This window comes from Fundulus heteroclitus, chromosome 3 (genome assembly GCF_011125445.2).
Source record: "Fundulus heteroclitus isolate FHET01 chromosome 3, MU-UCD_Fhet_4.1, whole genome shotgun sequence".
NCBI classification, from domain to species: domain Eukaryota; kingdom Metazoa; phylum Chordata; class Actinopteri; order Cyprinodontiformes; family Fundulidae; genus Fundulus; species Fundulus heteroclitus.
Window position 1 is genome coordinate 17,882,400 of NC_046363.1, and position 18,155 is coordinate 17,900,554.

The 18,155-nt window shown below is 38.4% G+C and overlaps 2 protein-coding genes across 2 annotated transcripts in view; one reads left to right on the top strand and one right to left on the bottom strand.

Annotated features, from left to right (window-relative positions):
• The window catches only part of lars2 (leucyl-tRNA synthetase 2, mitochondrial), a 108,081-nt gene extending 105,254 nt beyond the window's left edge, over positions 1-2,827 (bottom strand). The window contains exon 1 of the mRNA XM_036131298.1: positions 2,657-2,827. The gene's annotated coding sequence lies outside the window, so the exon portion shown is untranslated. The remainder of the gene's footprint in view (positions 1-2,656) is intronic.
• A 13,612-nt stretch (positions 2,828-16,439) lies between these two features.
• On the top strand, positions 16,440-17,646 carry LOC105917272 (transmembrane protein 158). Its single transcript, XM_012852028.3, has one exon. It carries the CDS (start codon positions 16,440-16,442, stop codon positions 17,151-17,153), a length of 714 nt encoding a protein of 237 aa, XP_012707482.1. The 3' UTR covers positions 17,154-17,646.
• The last annotated feature ends 509 nt before the right edge of the window (positions 17,647-18,155 follow it).

Here is an 18,155-nt window from a genome sequence, read left to right on the forward strand (position 1 = left end):
AATTTCCACAGTAATGCTGATAAAAATCAGCTATATACATCCAAAATCATGATAAATCCAAATCAATTACTTAGACTTCAGACATGTTTTGATGACATCAAAACCTGACTTTAAATGTTCTGCTTTTAATTTTGACAAGACAGAAGTTGTAATCTTTGGATCTGAGCCCTAAAAAAAACAAACTTCTTAATCAACCCTTAATCTTGATGGCATTAAATTGGCCTTGGTAATAAAGTAAAAAAAACAAACAATTTTTTTTTTTTACAAGACATGTCATTTAAATCCCATATTAAACAGGTTCCGGAGTTTCCTTTTTTCATCTCTAGAATATCGCCAAAATTATAAATATTCTGTCTAGGGGTGATGCTGAAAAACTAGTCCATGCATTTGTTACTTCAAGGCTGGACTATTGTAATTCTTTACTATCAGGAAGTCCACAAAATGAAGTTTGAAGCCTTCAGCTGATCCAAAATGTTGCAGCAAGAATTCTGATAAAAATCCACAAGAGAGGTCATATTTCCGTTTTAGCTTCGGCTTCCTGTTAAATCAGGAATAAAATTTAAAATTCTTCTTCTTCACATATCAAGCCCTTAATAATCAAGCTCCATCATATATCAGAGCTCTGATTACCCCGTATGTTCCTAACAGAGCACTTCGCTCTCAGACTGCAGGTCTGCTGGTGGTTCCTAGAGTCTCTAAAAGTAGAATGGGAGGCAGATCCTTTAGCTATCAGGCTCCTCTCCTGTGTAACCAACTCCCAGTTTTGGTCCGTGAGGCAGACACCCTGTCTACTTTTAAGACTAATCTTAAAACTTCCCTTTTTGACAAAGCTTATAGTTAGAGTGGCTCATGTTACCCTGAGCTATCTCTATAATTACGCTGCTATAGGCTTAGGCTGCTGGAGGACATCAGGGTCTATTTTTCTCACTCTGAGTTCTCCTATTGTTCTCCTAATTGCATTAATTGTTGCTATTTCAACATTAAACTTCATGTTCTCACTGTTTAGTTTTTTCTCTTCATAGTAGGTACATCTAGCCTCATGTTTTGTTTAACTGTGACACCATCCAGGTGGGCAGATCATTTGCCTCTACCCTTTCTAATAAAGAAATGATTCCTGGTAAATGTGTGCTTCTCTGCTTTTTTTTGTGTCTCTGCTCCCTCTTCTCTAACTTCCAGTTGGTCATGACCAGGGCTCTGCAACCTGTGGTTCCAGAGCCGCATGTGACTCTTTACACCCTCAGCTTTGGCTCTTAAAAACTTAGCCCAAAAATTCTGCAATATATGCATAACATTTCCAGAAAGAAAGAAAGAAACTAATGAGTGTAGAATATTTTACTATATTTTACTATAGCAAAAAGATACTATAAGTATCTTTTTGTCAATAGGTTGCAAAAAAATAATTTGATGCCATTTGCTATAAAAATCAAATGTCCAATTGAAGAAAATGTATTAAACCAAAACATAAAAATACTGTATAGTATCCAAATTTATGAATACTAAACATAAACATAAAATACTGTATAGTATACAAATATAGTAGACTATAAAAACAAGCTCTTGTTTCAAAGAGACGTGTAACTTTTGTGGCTCTAGACAAAATGTGTTTAGCTGGAACGAGGGCCAAAATGGCTCTGCGGGTTGTAAAGGTTGCAGGCCCATGGTCATGGCAGATCGCTGCTCACACTGAACCTGGTTCTGCTGGAGGTTTATCTCCTTGTTAAAGTGGAGATTTCCTCTCCACTGTCACTACATGCTTGCTCAGTATGAGGGATTGTTGCAAAGCCATGGACAATGCAGACGGCTGTCCCTGTGGCTCTACGCTCTTTCAGGAGGAGTAAATGCTGCTTGTCAAGACTCTGCAATTAGTTAGGTTTACTTAGATAGGAAACTTTTGACCAATCTGTCTGTATTATTTGATTAAATTTGACAGTGTAAAGTGCCTTGAGAAAATGTAATTAAATTCCTATTTGTACCTGTACTTCATTTTATCACTAATACATTTTATTGACCTGTGCTTTCTGTTCTGAACATGTTGGCTTTGCTTAAAATAAAAGCAAAAATTTTCTCTCAAGTCCAAAGTTTAGGATTTATAAGAAAAGCCAGAGAATGATAAGAAAAAAAAATCAGTCGGATGAGCATGTTTAGCAATCCCACAAACAGCAGCTAGCATTTGAAATAGTTCAAAATATTTTTCTAGTAAATCAGAGGAAGCAAATTACTGACAGGGTACCAACACTTTGGTTTGTCGTGTAGATCCACTCAGAGGAGAGAGAAATTGAACCAAAACAGCTTCTATGACACATTAACATTTTAATCATACAGCAAACACTCTGAGCTCGTTATGTACATGTTTTGAGCCTCAGGTGCTTGTCAGTCATGTTTTTTTTTCCTGCAACTACTACCTTTTACTGTTATTTGTAGGCTATCGTTACCATATTCTTCGTGGTTCTCCACACAGCGAAGCAGCTGTTCCTCTTTTATCACTTAGACAAATCTAACCGAGTTCACCTCGGTATTTATTTATTTGTAACTTCACAGAAATGTCCGTTTTGTTTAGGGGTTTTCTTCTGAGTCTATCGTCTGCTCTCTGTGTGAAAACTAAAAAAGAGCGAGGCGGTGGAAATGGTTGTAAATATATATGGGTTAAAACACTTACTGTCGTATCTCGGAGTTCTCCGTTTCCGCGTTATAGTTACACAAATATAAAACCAACTATTGTTGTCCAGAACGTCATATTTTTCATTTAAAACCTACACAAATGACCTGTTTATCTGCCTCACGACTGCACCATGGTCGCCGCCATCTTGGATTTGATTAATCTTTATTGACACAGGATGCGTGAACAACAATTTTTTGTTTTGCTTTCTCTCCCTCATTCTCTCTCCTTTTTTGGCCATGAGACTTCACGTCATAGTCACACAAGGCATATAATTTAAGTTACTTCGATTTCTTTTAATATATCGCGTTATTTACTTTATCCAGTGGCGCGCGTGCACGTATCAATGCGCACGTTGACTGGAATAGAGTTAAACTCCTTGCAGCCACTACTTTTTTTAACCAGTAGCATATAGTCTTCAGTGAATACACAAGAGGTTTACGTTGGCATTTGTTTTATTTTGGCAGACCAGAATTCACAAGATATTAAAAGACAAAAAAAAAGATTATTGGATATTTGCATGTATTGCAGCGTGTCAGAGCAGAAGACAATCTCCAGCAATTTAGTTTGATCTCGTTGTTTTATTCTTCTCTCCCCTCTATGTCTGCTAAGTTAACATCTCCATGGCTTTACATGTGTCTAATTTTTGTGAGGTTATAAGCTCATTAAAACAGCGTCTCTTCTTTAGTCGTTCTTTTATGCAGTCAGCTGTGTATTTAAGCTAGTATGTTTACACTGACGAACCAAACACCTCTGACCTCAAACCTCTGAACGTTCCTTGTAACTAATTATATGTTTTTTTGTTGGGTTTTTTTTTTTTTTTTGGATTTCAAAATCTTTTTATGTAGTTTGGTTTTATCAAATGATCAAAACATAAACCTTATTTTTCTTTGGAGACATTAGTTTGTTCTACATGTGTTCTTCTGATGTTTGTCTTGATGAAAGAGTATACCATTACCTCAGACAGAACTAACCTAAAAAGAATAATTTGCTCTGAAATTCCTACACATTTCTTTCTGATTTTGTGATTACTTGATTGTTCACTTTTAATCTGAAAGTCTTTTGAAGCGTTACCATTTTCTTTTTGTAGCCTCATCTCACAGTTTTCTACAAAATGCAGTATTTTAATCAATATGTTTTTGTCATACATTCTCTTTAAAAATACCAGAACGCACATAACCTGTTAACACTCATTTTATTATTGTTATTATGGTTTTTATTTATTTATTTTTGCAACGCTTGATTGAATGCATTAAACACCCTGATGTTGTTCTCCTGCGTCTTTGTTGTTATTTCTTTGCTTGAGAAAGACAATAAGGGGAGCTCAGGAGACAACAGAGAAACGAAGCGCAGAGAAAATAATAAAAACAGAACAAGAATCAATGCTGTTATATATAATTGTAACAAAAGCCTCACAGAATCACCTAAAATGGGTTCATACTTCCAGAGATGTTTGTATGTTTCAGACATAATTTCTTTTTATTGATATTCTGAAGCTGTTCATCCACATTTATGTAGGAAAGCTGTCTGATATCTATACGATTTCCAGAAATCCAAATAATTCTGTCTGGGAATGGAAATGAGCCACAGAAACTATACGCATGCTTAATTATTAAAGCAGCTCGTGGCGGACTTACGTTTCAGACATGAAATATTCCATCTGAGGAATGAACTAATGAGACCAGTGTCAAGAGTGACGAGTTGGTGGGGATTTTTTTTACGACCTGGAACACCTAAGTGTTTTCAAATGAAGGCATATTTAGAGTTTTTATGATATGCAGATGCATGAAGGAGCTTGAGCTATTTTCCATCCGAAAATAAAGCAAATTCTGTCTTAGAGTGACTCCAAGCAGATAACAGTGAATGCTGCCATAACTATAGCGAGCTGTGGAAAAAGTGTTTGCCCCCTTACAAATATCTTATGATTTTGGGATTTTTCTTACACGTATATGTTTCAAGTAATCAAAAATGAATTAATATCAGACAAAATCAACCTGAGTAAATCCAGGATCAGTTTAAAAATCATCACTTCTTCCGTTGAAAGAAAAATACAATTTCAACCACCTTGTCCCTGTATGAAAATGTAATTGCACCTCCCATTTCAAATCATGAATTAACTGTAGCTTACCATATCTTTTTATGTGAGATCCACTACCCCCACCTTGGCCTGATTGCTGTCGGACCTGCGGAATCAATAAATCATTTAATTAGAACTTGTCAGACAACATGAAGTAGGCTGAAAGACCTCATACATTAGTTTGCTAATATCGCTCCAAAAATCTGGATGATCCTCAAAGCTTATGGGAAAATAAAAACTAGCACAGCATTTCAGAAAATTATACCTGTAGTCAAATATTATGGTGGTAATGTGATGGTCTAGGGTCGTTTGACTGCACCAGGGCATGGATAACTCACCATAAAAAAACGGAACCATGAATTTGGCTCTTTAGGAGAAAACCCTGAAGGAGAATCGGTTATGTAGCAGAAGAACACCAGAAAATCCGTCTCTGAAAAAGCCAAAAATGACAAAACATCAGCTTTTGAGCAGCATCTTTAAAGTCTGAATTTAAAGTTGACTTAGATGATGGGCATGACCGTAAACGGGCCGTCAAACCCTCCAACAATTCTGCAAAGAAGAGTGGAACAATATTTATCCACAACTTTATATGAACTGCTTGATAGCAGTTCTAGCTGCCATGGATGGCAGAACCAGTTATTGGGGTAAGGGGCAAGTACTTTGTCACATAAGGTGGGGTTAGTTTGGATAGATTTTCATCAATCATCATTTGCACTGTAAATGTACAAACATGTGTTTTGGATCAGAGCAGGAGAGAATATCTTTCTGGCAATTTCCAGCATAAAGCAAATTTTAAGCGGTGTTCTGATCTTCATCCCAACGCAGAGGAGAGCAAGGAGGAAGATGATAGGAAGCTAACGTCTCATCTGTCTGTTTCTTCTAGAAGCACTCCCTGTGGTTGCGTTACCTTTGATCTGACATGCAGACAGAAACTGTTAAATGAGACCCATCGCTAGAGAGACGACAAGGGACATTATACAGCAAGTGGGAAGGAAAGTTCGTCCACCTGACGCCAGAGAGCTAAACCCCAGGCTTTGCTCCGACTTGCTGTCGTATATCAGAGCGAAAAGATGTCTTCGCCTGAGGCACAACAGGACATTGGTGCAGAGGAGAAATGAAAAGGAAATGGGTTTCTGACACAGAGGGGATGCTAACCCACCACATATAACCCCAAATCAGCAGATACAGAGATTCATTTGATACTCTCTTCTGCACTGCTTCTATCAGGGGGAATCATGCAGGATCATCTTGTTAAAAGGACATTCATTTAGCTTTTGAACCAAGCTTAATGCGTATCTATTTAAAAAAAAGATGATTCCAGGTTTTTAAGGGATATTAATTTAACAGTTTTATTCGTAAAATTATCTCAGTCAAGATGCAAAACACATTTTTTCTTTATATCTATTTCCTTGTCAGTTTCTTTAAATTGTTGTGTTTGGCAATACTTTTCTTGGCTTTTCCAAAAGGTTTTCTATGCTTTTCTTTTGAATTATGAGCAAATAAAATTCTATTTTTACAAACTGTTACTCTGACTTATTAGGGTGTACGCTATTTGTGATGACAAGTCTGAATTTCCAAGTTCCAAGGGGGAAAAGTCAGATAGGACACCACCTGAAGTCTGAATTCTGATTTGGAAACAGAATTTATACATTTGACATATATGCTGTGCATGTAAAGTGATCTGAAAGTGAAGAATTAAAGTGGTTTGTCCAGTCTGTATCAGTAGGCATGTTTCTTCACTGGTTTAATGCATAAAAAGGGGAGCATGTTGCTATTGGCTTGGAGAAGTTATTCTGATCACTATTCAACAAGTAGAAACGCCTACTGCTTTTGCAAGTGACAAATCGAGCAGAGCCCTAACCTTTTGGGTATCATTAGGACAGATAAAGTCAAGGGATGAGCTGGGTTGCAGCTACACAGAAGAGACAACTTCACAAGGAACCACATATTACGTAAACTGGTTCATCATCAGCAACCCGTCACAAAGATATAATTTTTTTTAGTTGAATCTTGTAAAAATACTAAATATAATGCTGTTTAACAGACAGAAAATTGCCTTTAGTGAAGTTATTCCCAAATAACTATTTTAAAGGAGACACATTATGCAAAATCCACCTTTTTAGCCCTTAAATACATTTTGTTGTATACTTTAAGTCTCTAGGAGTGCAGAAAATGTATTCTATGGTGTGGTTTGTTGGAGCAGCAGCTTAACTGCAGCCGAGAGGAAACGGCTGGATAAGCTCATTAGGAGGGCCAGTTTTGTCCTGGGATGCTCCCTGGACTCAGTGCAGGTGGTGGGAGACAGAAGGACTGTAAGAAAAATCACTGATGGACAATGTCTCCAAACCCATGCATGGAGCTGTTACAGAGCTGGAGAACTCTTTCAGTGACAGACTGCAACATCCCAGATGCTCTAAGGAGCGCTTCCGTCGATCGTTCCTCCCCGCCGCTGTCAGACTTTATAATCTTAGCTGCTCCCAACAGAGATAATATCTATTTAAATCATTGTTGCACAGGCTCTGTTGACATTAACTGTTGACATTGTTCTAAAATAACTGTCTACATCATGCATATCGTTGCACCGGCTCTGACTCAGCCATTAATTGTTTACATTGTACATAAATGCTAAGATAACTTGCAAACGCCTCAGCGGGGATGCTGCTGGACTATGATACATAGTGCATATTGTATAATGCACTTACCTATGGAAATTGTACATATGGAAATATTGCATACTCTATTATTGTGTGTTAGGTCTATAGGCTGGAGTTATTTTTCCACTATCAAGTAACTTTGTTTTTCCTGCGGTCAATTTATTTATTTACCCTTATATTTTACTCTTGGTGTTTTCTTTAGAAGTAACTTCAGATTAGACAGTTTACTTTTCTTTCCTTGAATTCCTTTTTCTTTTCTCATCACTAATAATTGTGTGTGTTTGCCAATGTGACGCCCGAATTTCTTCATTGAGGGACACTAAAGGAATTCTTATCTTATAATTATCTTGTATTTTTCTTTTCTTTTTTATATATCTTGTATTTTTCAAGCCAACGGTTTTCTGTTACTTTTCTAACTATTAAGTAACCGTATTTGCTGCTGAACTGCTAAACAAGGTCATGGACTTCCAGCTTATTGGTCTCTTGAATCCACCATTTTTATTTCTCTGAGCATAGTTGTAGTCCAAGCTGAAGAATGCTACAAGGGAATAAAAATTTGGTTGTTCACTTTCAAAGAAGTGGACTTTGTGTCATCTAAAAAAGCAAATCAGTTTTGGACTACTAAATCTTTTAAGGTGGCTAGCATTGATGTCACTGCAAACAAGCCTCCAGGATGAATCCTGTTTGTTTGGAGTTTCCTTTTTTTTCTTCCTCTGAAACATGCAGATAATGCCTTAGTAATGGACAGAGCTTACTATCCCACCAAGTCCTTCTTCCATTTACATTTCAGTATTCTCCCAAGATAAATAAAGAGCCAACACATTGCTTGGCATTTTATTTGGGGTTTTAAAAAGAAAGCCCCAACCTGAAGCAAAGATCGCAATGTCAATAAAAAATGAGTTTAGTGTCAAAGTTAAAGTACAAACTGCATAATTATCTTCTACGGTAAATACTTAAATTAGCTTAGCAAAAACCAAACAGCAGTGCTTAAAAAAGAGGCAGATTCAAGACTACCATAACACAGTGACAGAATAATTTAAGTAAAACAAAACATAAGTAATTTGCATCAAGTTGAAAATATTTGTCTTTTTACCACATTATTTGACACTTCCTCACTTACTGCATACTAAGCTGAGAGACCTTGCTCTCAGCTTCTTTATATCAGTATTTATCTATTTTTCTGAATAACGCTGTAACAAGATGACATTTAAGGAAAAATTATATCATATAAGAGGAGCAGATGGAGGCTCAATGTCCTCAAGGGGAGGGGGGAGGGGTGTTTGAATGACTTAAGGCATTTTATAGCTTGACATACATGGAATTAATCTGCTTTATCTCAGCAGTCCTCTGTCTCGTGAAATTTTTTATAGATTTTTTTTTAATAAATGGAATTAGATGCAATAGCAAGGCACTTTTCTAAAACGTTCTTGTCTGGATTATATCAGAAAGCAGCATTTCTTTTTTGGAATGCAACAATGTGCTAACGTCACGCCGGCCTACTTGTGTTTTTCCACCAAATCACTGTTGAAAGCAACCAATTACTCCTCTGTTCTAATAGCAAACGCCTTCTTATTCCCAACATGACAAACAGTCCACGGTAATCACCCCCTTCTCCCAATTGCATTTCACTAGCAGAGCAGCAGATGACAAACAACTTCCCAGAGCTGCAGGGGCAGCAATGTTTTCGGTGATGGCGGACTTGTCGCTACCTGTCCGAGAATGACCTCTCATGACCCAGAGCCTGATACGTGTATCTGCCTGACCGAGGCTATAGGCCCAGGAAGCAAAGCAATCTCACACCCTCTCAGCTGGGGTAGGGGATAGGGGGGGTGGTGATGGGTCTATGCCTGCTGTTGACCGTGTTTCAGGGAGCGTGATAAGTGTGATTTTATTTCCAGGGCCTGTTTCACATCGTCAGGCTCTCGCGCCCCTCACTTATCTGCGCTCATGGGGGCCGATCGCTCAGAGAGAAACATGATTGTACAAAGGAGATGAGGAGCTTTGCGGCTGCGAACAACATCTCAATCTGGGTGGATCTCTGTGGCAGCGTCGCGATTTATCCTGATCTTTCATCTAGCGCAGCTGCACCTCTGGGATCTGGGATTAAAAATCAAATCTCTGTAGCAGAAAAGCTTGCAGAGAAAACTGCACATTTGCTGCTACAACCCTCAGGCCCTCCATGACCTTTGGTTTATTTAATAGTGATTAGAGTGAAACCTAAAAATCGCTGGACCTGGATATTTCACCATGGGTCTTGAAACTTGTTTGACAGACAATAAGATTCAGAAATTCTTGAAAAGTTTATGCCAAATCACAATAAAAAAAATTAATGTAAATTTTAAATAGTATCATCAGCCACTCATGGTACTCATTTTAATCTCTGAATGCAGTTCTTGCAATAAAATATGTATATTCTTATGCTCCTCTTCCCCTTAAAATCGAATTAGTGGTTTGTTTTATTGCAGTGGATTGCAAAGTATATGAACCCCTTGTTTTTTGTTTGTTTTCTCAGTTGAAGTCATACTGCAACATGGGTAGATATTGAAACATGGGCTGCATGCTCTTCCCCTGCACCACCAGCGTGCCCACTTTTATACATCTATACAGGACTTTTTTAAGAGACACCTGTACATACACCTATTTATAATAAAACATATATTTACCCCTGGCTATAACACGCCTTTCACTGTAACTCTAATTATGTGTTCAATCTTGCCCATGCCTTTGGTTTATATATGGATAAGACCCAAATTATTTATATCCTGTCAAATCAAGTTTAAAAGTAATCATTTAATTTTACCATCATTTTTTTTTTGTTTTATGTTTTTTTTTAAAGGATGTCGTATTAACGTTCTGTGGTGGCCGAGCCAGAGTCCTGACTTCTATCTGGTGGAGATTAGATGATTTTTTTTAATAATAGTGGAGATTGGATTTTTCCATTGATCATTGTGAAGAACATCAGTTACAGTATATTGAACATGCTATATTCTAGTAAATTGTAAATCAAAATAAGATGATTCTTTTTTCAAAACTGAAATATATTTTACATTGTTTTATGAACTTTTCAAAGTCTTTTATCTCCTTTTCTGTCAGACACAAAGCTTTTGGTTGAACGAGAATACATTAAAATAATTTATATTTGAATGTGCCAGGGGTATGAAATTTTGAAAAGGAGTGGGATAGTTTCAATGACCAAGTGAGAACGAAGAAGAGGAATGTTACAACCCCTTAATAAAGATTTTATCTAGCACAGTGTGTAACACAACAGTAACATAGAAGTTGCTGAGGCATGTCAATGGCATAATTTTTACTGTAACACAGTAATTGCTTGTTTATTTTTAACATTCCTGCCTCTAAAGTGAAAATATTTAAAACCATTAATCTCAGTCAGGATAAATCAGCTTGAGCCCTGATTTTAAAATATCAACCTTGCATGTGAAACAAGAAGTGCCCTTATAAATTAAGGATGGAGACTTCTGCAGACATTAGACATAAAGCCCTCTAGAGCGTGGTTATAAAATCACACATCCTAAACTTATAATTATTCTCTCAGTCAGCTTTGGCTTTTAAGATAAGATAACTCTGTGCATAACCTTTTGGAAGAATGAACAACCTCTGCCAGTGTTTCTGCTGTGAAAAAGATTTCAGAAATTGATTTCTGATTACTTCTTGATCGCTTTATTTTCTACACTACTAATTATACAAATGCACTCCCTTGTTATTGGAAGCAAAGAAGCCAACACTTCATTGCGTTGGCGGTAAATTCTCAGTGCCTCGCAGCGTGACAGGACCTCTGGAGGTGACCGATCCACTGGACTCGGATGTAAAACAGCAGATTTAACTCTCCTATTCTCAAAACGCAAGAACCCAATCCTCAACCTCTAATTAGGCAAGTTGTGCGTTAGAGCTGATGGGTCACAGCAACAGCGTCTGGTGAAATGTAGAGCTGATGAAGGCCAAGGAGGAGCTGCTGCACACCCGGCTCCTGCTCTCCTGAATAGAGAGACACATTTTTTAAAAAAATGAATCTTTCATACACTTTCCTTCAGCAGGGGAGACTTTTATCTTACTTCATTTGCATTTTTGTCACCAAAGCAATTTACATTTTTATAGCATAATTAATGAGCAAGGAAGTCATTTACATATCCCTCCTCTGTTCGCCACTACATTGTCTGGAGCATATCTGATGCAGAGGGACCCACATTCGGAGGATGTGTGGGCGTGTTTCAGAAAAACAGACAGACATCTGAATTTGCAGAAAGAGAACCAAACAACTGGGTAATTGTTTTAAAGCAAAAAGGGAGGCTGAATATGTTGTCATAATTAAACTGGGAGAAGAAGACAAGGTCTTTCAGGTGCAAATTGAGGCGAGAGCATCTTTACCCTCAGAGGGCACTTACATCAAATACAAAGAGGCAGGACTCTGGAGCAAATTACGCGATTTAAGCGGCACAAAAGGGAACAATTCGTCCAAGTAGCATTTAAATTCCCTAGTCTGCAAAAGATGAAACAGCATAATTCATCACGATTTAGCTCCTGGTCAATGACCCAGTTCTGTCAATATCTCGTAATTGTTTCTGATGCATTATATATAAGTTTTTAGGAGGAGCTTACTGTGAAAAACATACTTATTTTTCCAGAATGAAAGCTTTAAAACATACATTCAGGAGAAAATATGGGAGATAAAATAAAATGAAAAACTTAAAGTGGTGATAGATTTGTAATGAGAGTGTACGAGGGAGTGTGATTGCTTTTAATTGTTTTTATTGTACTGTTTATAATAGAAACAATAAAAAAAATTATGTTGAATATACAAATTTTGTAATGTACATAATATCTCCTGTACTTCTAATTATTTTTAAACTAAATCCAGTTGAAAAACCTTCCATGCCAAAACTGACCATGTGTTGAACCAAACATCCAAATGGTTTAGCTACCCCATGGAGCAACCAGGTGATAAAAAAAGCTGCTGCTGCAAAGTCACATGTTTATTGATGTGTCTGGCTTCCCCTCAGTGCACAATGTGCCGGATGGAGACAAGCACCGGCACAAACAAAGCTTGTAGGGCGGAGAGCAGGTGAACACACAAGAGATTATGAACTGATGGCTTTGGTTTTTGAAAGCGGCAGGTGAGAACATTAGAAAAACATAAAAACTAAGCATATGAAAAATAGTTTTTAAAAATAACTGCAGAAAAACATATGGCTCTCACATTTGTGCCATATAGCAGATTAAAAACGAGATTACGAGTACAGTCTTTTCAGGTCACCTACATTTCAAGGCCTACAAAAATATTAGCAATAAACATAATTAAAAGCATAAATTAAAAAAAACATTTCTGTTGCCAGTACCATCATTTCACGCTGAAAAAGTGCATTTAATCAGGGTGGAAAAGTATTATTTTAAGCATTAACTGATTTGTTTAAAATTCCCAGAGGCACCCTTACCAGTTGCTGTAAAACACATGTAACTGATTCAGTTTTGTAATTTACTATATGCTAGAGTGCTATATACGTTTACCAGAGGATTTGCAAACTTTTAATTAGTAATTCATGACTTTCTGTTCTCTGTTTATATGGATATGACATGGAGTGGTGGACAGTTCCTCTAAGCCCCTCTTAAAGATGAGAAAGACAAGAAAAAATGTTATTCCAGTTACACCGATGTGTGATGATTTTCATAAATAGCTGCTCACGTAAACTTCAGCACATCTGCAGTGAATGCAGGGGTTAAGTAGTTTCAGTTGGAATTTAGAGAGTCAAGACTGGACGAGGATCCATGGATATCTGGCCAGCACACACAGGAGGTATAAAGAGAAGGGCACAAAGAGGATCATTTTGGGGTCACTAAGTCTCCATAACAACCATAAGAAGTTATCCATAGCATTTAGTTATTTGGGAGGAATGCCAGGAAAAAGACTATTCTGTCTTTAGCATCCCATAGAAACATTTGGATTTTGCTAAACGGTGCTGGAAGTTGTACTTGAACCCTATGTGGACAGACAAGACTTAGATTGGGGTTTTGGGCAACAAACTCCCCCACAAGTCAAGTGTTAAACAAGTACCAATATTTGGATGAAAGCACTGTTAGGTATGCTAGAGGATCTGTGATACTGTGGGCCTGTTTCGCTCCTAAAAGGCTCCGGGTACCTGGTTATAGATCCCAGCTCATGCATTAAGAAAACTGAAAATGATTTGTCACTTGGTCTTTCACAAAGAAAGTTATCTATGATATGTTGTCAAATTGTCAAAAATAGTTCACCCAATAAAAAAATCAGTCTTCCATCTTGATCGTCTCAGTCTCCATACCTAAAAGTTTTAGAAACCTTTTCACTTAGAAAGATGCTGACACAATTGTTTTAGGCTGTAGGACCGTAACAGGCAAGGACTGAAGATCCTAATGTATTTTTAACTTGTAGAGATGCTAACTAAACTGTTGTCAGCTGTAGCAGTGATGTAGACAGTGACAGAAATAAAAGAGTTAGCAAAGATCACACTGAGTCTCCCTTGTTATAAACTAATGCTAGCACTGCAGCACAGCTGGCTGCTGCAGGAAGACAGAAAAGGTGCCAATTCAAACTCCAGCCCAAACTCCATTCCTTCAAAAGTAAGACAAAGACTTATGAGGTTGTTTAAGATCCATCCACTGACTTTTGCAGTCAGTCAGTGATATAGAGAGATCGTTATTAAAGTGCTTCAATGTGTAAATCAGGAGGTTACCTTAACATTGGTATCTAAATGCTACCAAGAAAAATTTTTCTACTGTAGCGAGTAAGTTTCTGCCAGATGTGGAGATGTGCAATTTGATGAAAAGCTTAAACTACACTGATTCATTTCTGTCCTTTCCAATACATTAGTAGTGGCTAAATCTCTATTTTTAGGTAGATTTAACTAAATCTGGACTCAGTTCTCCCTTGTCTTCTAGTGCTCTTGTACAAAGATGGTTGATAAGTGTTTCAGCTGACATGCCAGGGATGAGATGACTGCAGTTATTTATTAGGTTCAGAAACTAGGGGTTTCTGAGGGAGACCTTTGAGACCTTTGAATCGCTGAGGTTCCAGTGAAGCCCTGTCCACTGTGGCTAAAGCTGAAGCTCAGCTAGCTGAATCTGTTTTGAATAAATAAAGGTCCAGAGGTTAATCTTCTCTGCATGGCTCATGGATTATCTTCTTATGCTTTAGAGCAATTACTCAAATGAAACACCAGGCACATTCATTGGTGTGACCTTATCCTAAAAGTCACCAGGGAATCCATCATTTCCATCATCTTTGTCACCTTTATTATGCAATTAAAGTGCTCTGAAAAAGTATTCACAGTGTTGAACATTTTGAGACTACGATATGATGTCCTTTTACACAATTGAAATAAAATATGTTGGAGAAAACAATATTTTATAGGAAGTTTATATAATAGACCAACATAATATAGCGCATGAATGAGATGTTGGAGCAAAATTATGGCTTTTAGCCCTCTTTTCTCTGTGACCTCAGACTAAAAACCAGTGTGACACATGGTGTTCAGAAGTCACCCATTAAGTAAATATAGAGTCCCATTTGTGAGCCTTCTCTGTGGTGGTCTCTGCTGTCACACTTTCACTGTGGATGTTCTCATAGCTAATACACACACACACACACACACACACACACACACACACACATACATATATATATATATATATATATATATATATATATATATATATATATATATATATATAATGAAATCTGAGTTCCACTGTTCCCAAATTTTGCATTATTTGTTATTTCAACTTTTAACTTTTTGTTCTCTCTGGGGTGTTTTCTCTTGATAGTGGGTATACCTGGTCTGTTGTTCTGTGAACTGTGATACCATCCAGAGGAGGCAGATAATCTGCCATTCTCATATATTCTAGAAAGGATTCCAGGATCAGTGTGTGCTTTTTTGTGTCTCTGCTCTGTCGTGCAGTCGTGGCAGATGACCGTTCACAATGAGCCTGGTTCTGCTGGAGGTTTTTCCTTCCAGTTATAGGGGAGTTTTTCTCTCCACTGTCGCTTCATGCATGCTCAGTAGTAGAGATTGCTGCAAAGCCATCAACAATGCGGACGACTATCCCCTGTGGCGCTCTTTCAGGAGGAGTGAATGCTGCTTGTCAAGACTTGATGCAATCAACTGGGTTTCCCTAGATAGGACACTTTTTACCAATCTGTCTGTTTGATTTAATTTAATTTGACTTTGTAAAGTTCCTTAAGTTGACATGAGTCATGAGCTAGCGCTATATATATATATATATATATATATATATATATATATATATATATATATATATATATATATATATATATATATATATATATATATATATATATATATATATATATAATCTGAATTGAATTGTATTGTAAGTTGACCAAATGCTGAAAAGTTTAAGGCTATGAACACATTTATAATTCTGGGTTAGAATGGACAATTGGAAGGCAAAATGGTGCACAGATGGACTTTAAAGTAGGACTTCCCCTTGCTTATTTCCCCAACCTTTTAAAAAGCTTGCTTTAGCTGATAAACTGGCCAATGTGGAGCAACAGTTCCGTAGCCAGTGACAGCAGACTGTGATGAATTGCTTTGTCTATTAGGAATTAGGTTCTTCTTCAGCTAGGAAGTTTCTGAAAGCAGGTCAGCATCATTAAGCGGACAGAGGGTGCTGCGCTGCCTCTGCTGTCCCTGCGCACTAAGGGGCTCTCTCCACACCAGTCTCCTGTGTTTTGGTGCTCGGCGCTCACACCTGAAGTGACAGAGCCAAGCTCAGCGCGCACGGAGCTTTCAACTCCTGATCAGCCCCTGCGCTTGGAGAGCAAGACAGGAGGAAGATCTGTGCAGGGAGGAAGGATGTGCGCATACATGGCTGGACGTATTCATTGTGAATGCATTTCTCCACCGGGAGCTGCATTTATTTAAAAAAAGAAAAAGAAGAAGAAGAAGAAGTCACAAGCGACTGGCGTTTCTGCGCACTTCCCATCCTGCCTGCCGTCTGAGGTTCTTCGAAGCACCATGCGAGCCGGAGAAACGCGCCTTGTGCCATGTTGAACATCTCGCCGACTCTCCTGCTGGCTCTGACCGCGGTGGCCGCACTTCTCTCGCCATGCCGAGGCTGGAGCGACGAGGACCTCCTCCTGCCGCCCATCAACTCCTCCAACAGGTTCCTGGCCAACCTGGAGGTGGACGTGCGCTTCTCCAAGAGGTCCGTGGAGGAGAGCGACGCCCCGCCCGAAGCCTCCCCGCTGCAGAGCCTCGCTCCATCGCAGTCCCAGTGCAACGTGACGGTCCACAGGCTGCTGCCCACCTCGCTGGTGGCCCGCTGGGACAGCGGCTTCGGCTTCCAGTGTGACGTGCTGGTCTACACCACCAACAACCACGGCAGGGCGTTCTTCTCCGCCTCCTTCAACCGGGCCATCTCCCCCGTGGTGATCGAGCACCTCGGGGTGACCGGGGGTCAGCAGGAGATGAGGCTGTGCGTGGGTTGCGGGATGTCCCGGTACCGCCGCTTCGGCCAGGGCAGGTCGCGGGGACAGCAGAGCGGGGATCAGGTGGCCTTCTGCTGCGTGGATTTCAGCCTGGACGAGCTGAAGGGGGACAAAAGTTGGAGGCTGAACAGGAAGCCCATCGAGTCGACGCTCGTGGCTTGCTTCATGACTCTGGTGATCATCGTGTGGAGTGTTGCTGCTCTCATATGGCCGGTGCCGATCATTGCAGGATTCCTGCCTAACGGGATGGAGCAGAGGAGACCCAGATAACTGAGAAACCCACGACACCAAAAGGGCTACTCCGCTGCGTTTAACGACTACCTTTGACCCAAACCCCTCCGCAGTTAGAAAGCTAAACACTAACAATGGTCAAACTTGACCTAGATTATTTGAAATTCATGAAATCTCATGAAAGAGCAATTTTAAGGCTCATTTGAGCCAAGAACGCCTCAGAAGGAGTGCAGTTTAATAATATGCTTACCTAGACAGGCCAAACTTGGACAGAACAATCCTAGTCTTATGACATATTCTATAAAATTTTGGTTGTTAGTTGTGAAATCTGTATTCAATATGCAAAAACTAAAACGTGGATTTTAGTCTTTAGTTTGTCTTGGGTGGATCCACATTACATGGAGTGCGTCCTAAAAAGCACATAACCCAAATCGACTGAAACCGACACGAATATAAAAGTAGAACTATATAAATGGCCCAGTGAATAAACTAACACGCTTAAAATTTAACCAGTTAATTAAGAATATATATATATATATATATATATATATATATATATATATATATATATATATATATATATATATATATATATATAAACATAGTATGTCTTTGTTTAAAATATTTGTTTTTTACTACATTTTATAATTTAGTTGACCTTCATATATTTTCTATATTTCCAACATATTATTTATCTGAGCATTTGATTTTCTTTGCACATTTTTCTGATTTTCTTTTAGATGCATTTGTGTCTTTTAATTTCCCTTTAAATTTTCTTAGCTTGCCCCCTCATGCTTTTTATTTCTATTTGTTCTTTTTAGATTTCCTTTCTCCTTTTTTAAAAAACTTTTCTTCATCCTTTTCTGCCTCATTATGCAAAAAAGGTGGGCTGTCCTTCATTGGGTCAGCTCCTCTACTGTCAATCATAAGGAAGGCCCACTTCCTGCATTTAGCATCTAAACTATTTGACATAGTATGGCGTGCATATGTAAATAGTATACACTCTCACTCAATACATGTCTGATCTGCGCTCAACTCTGA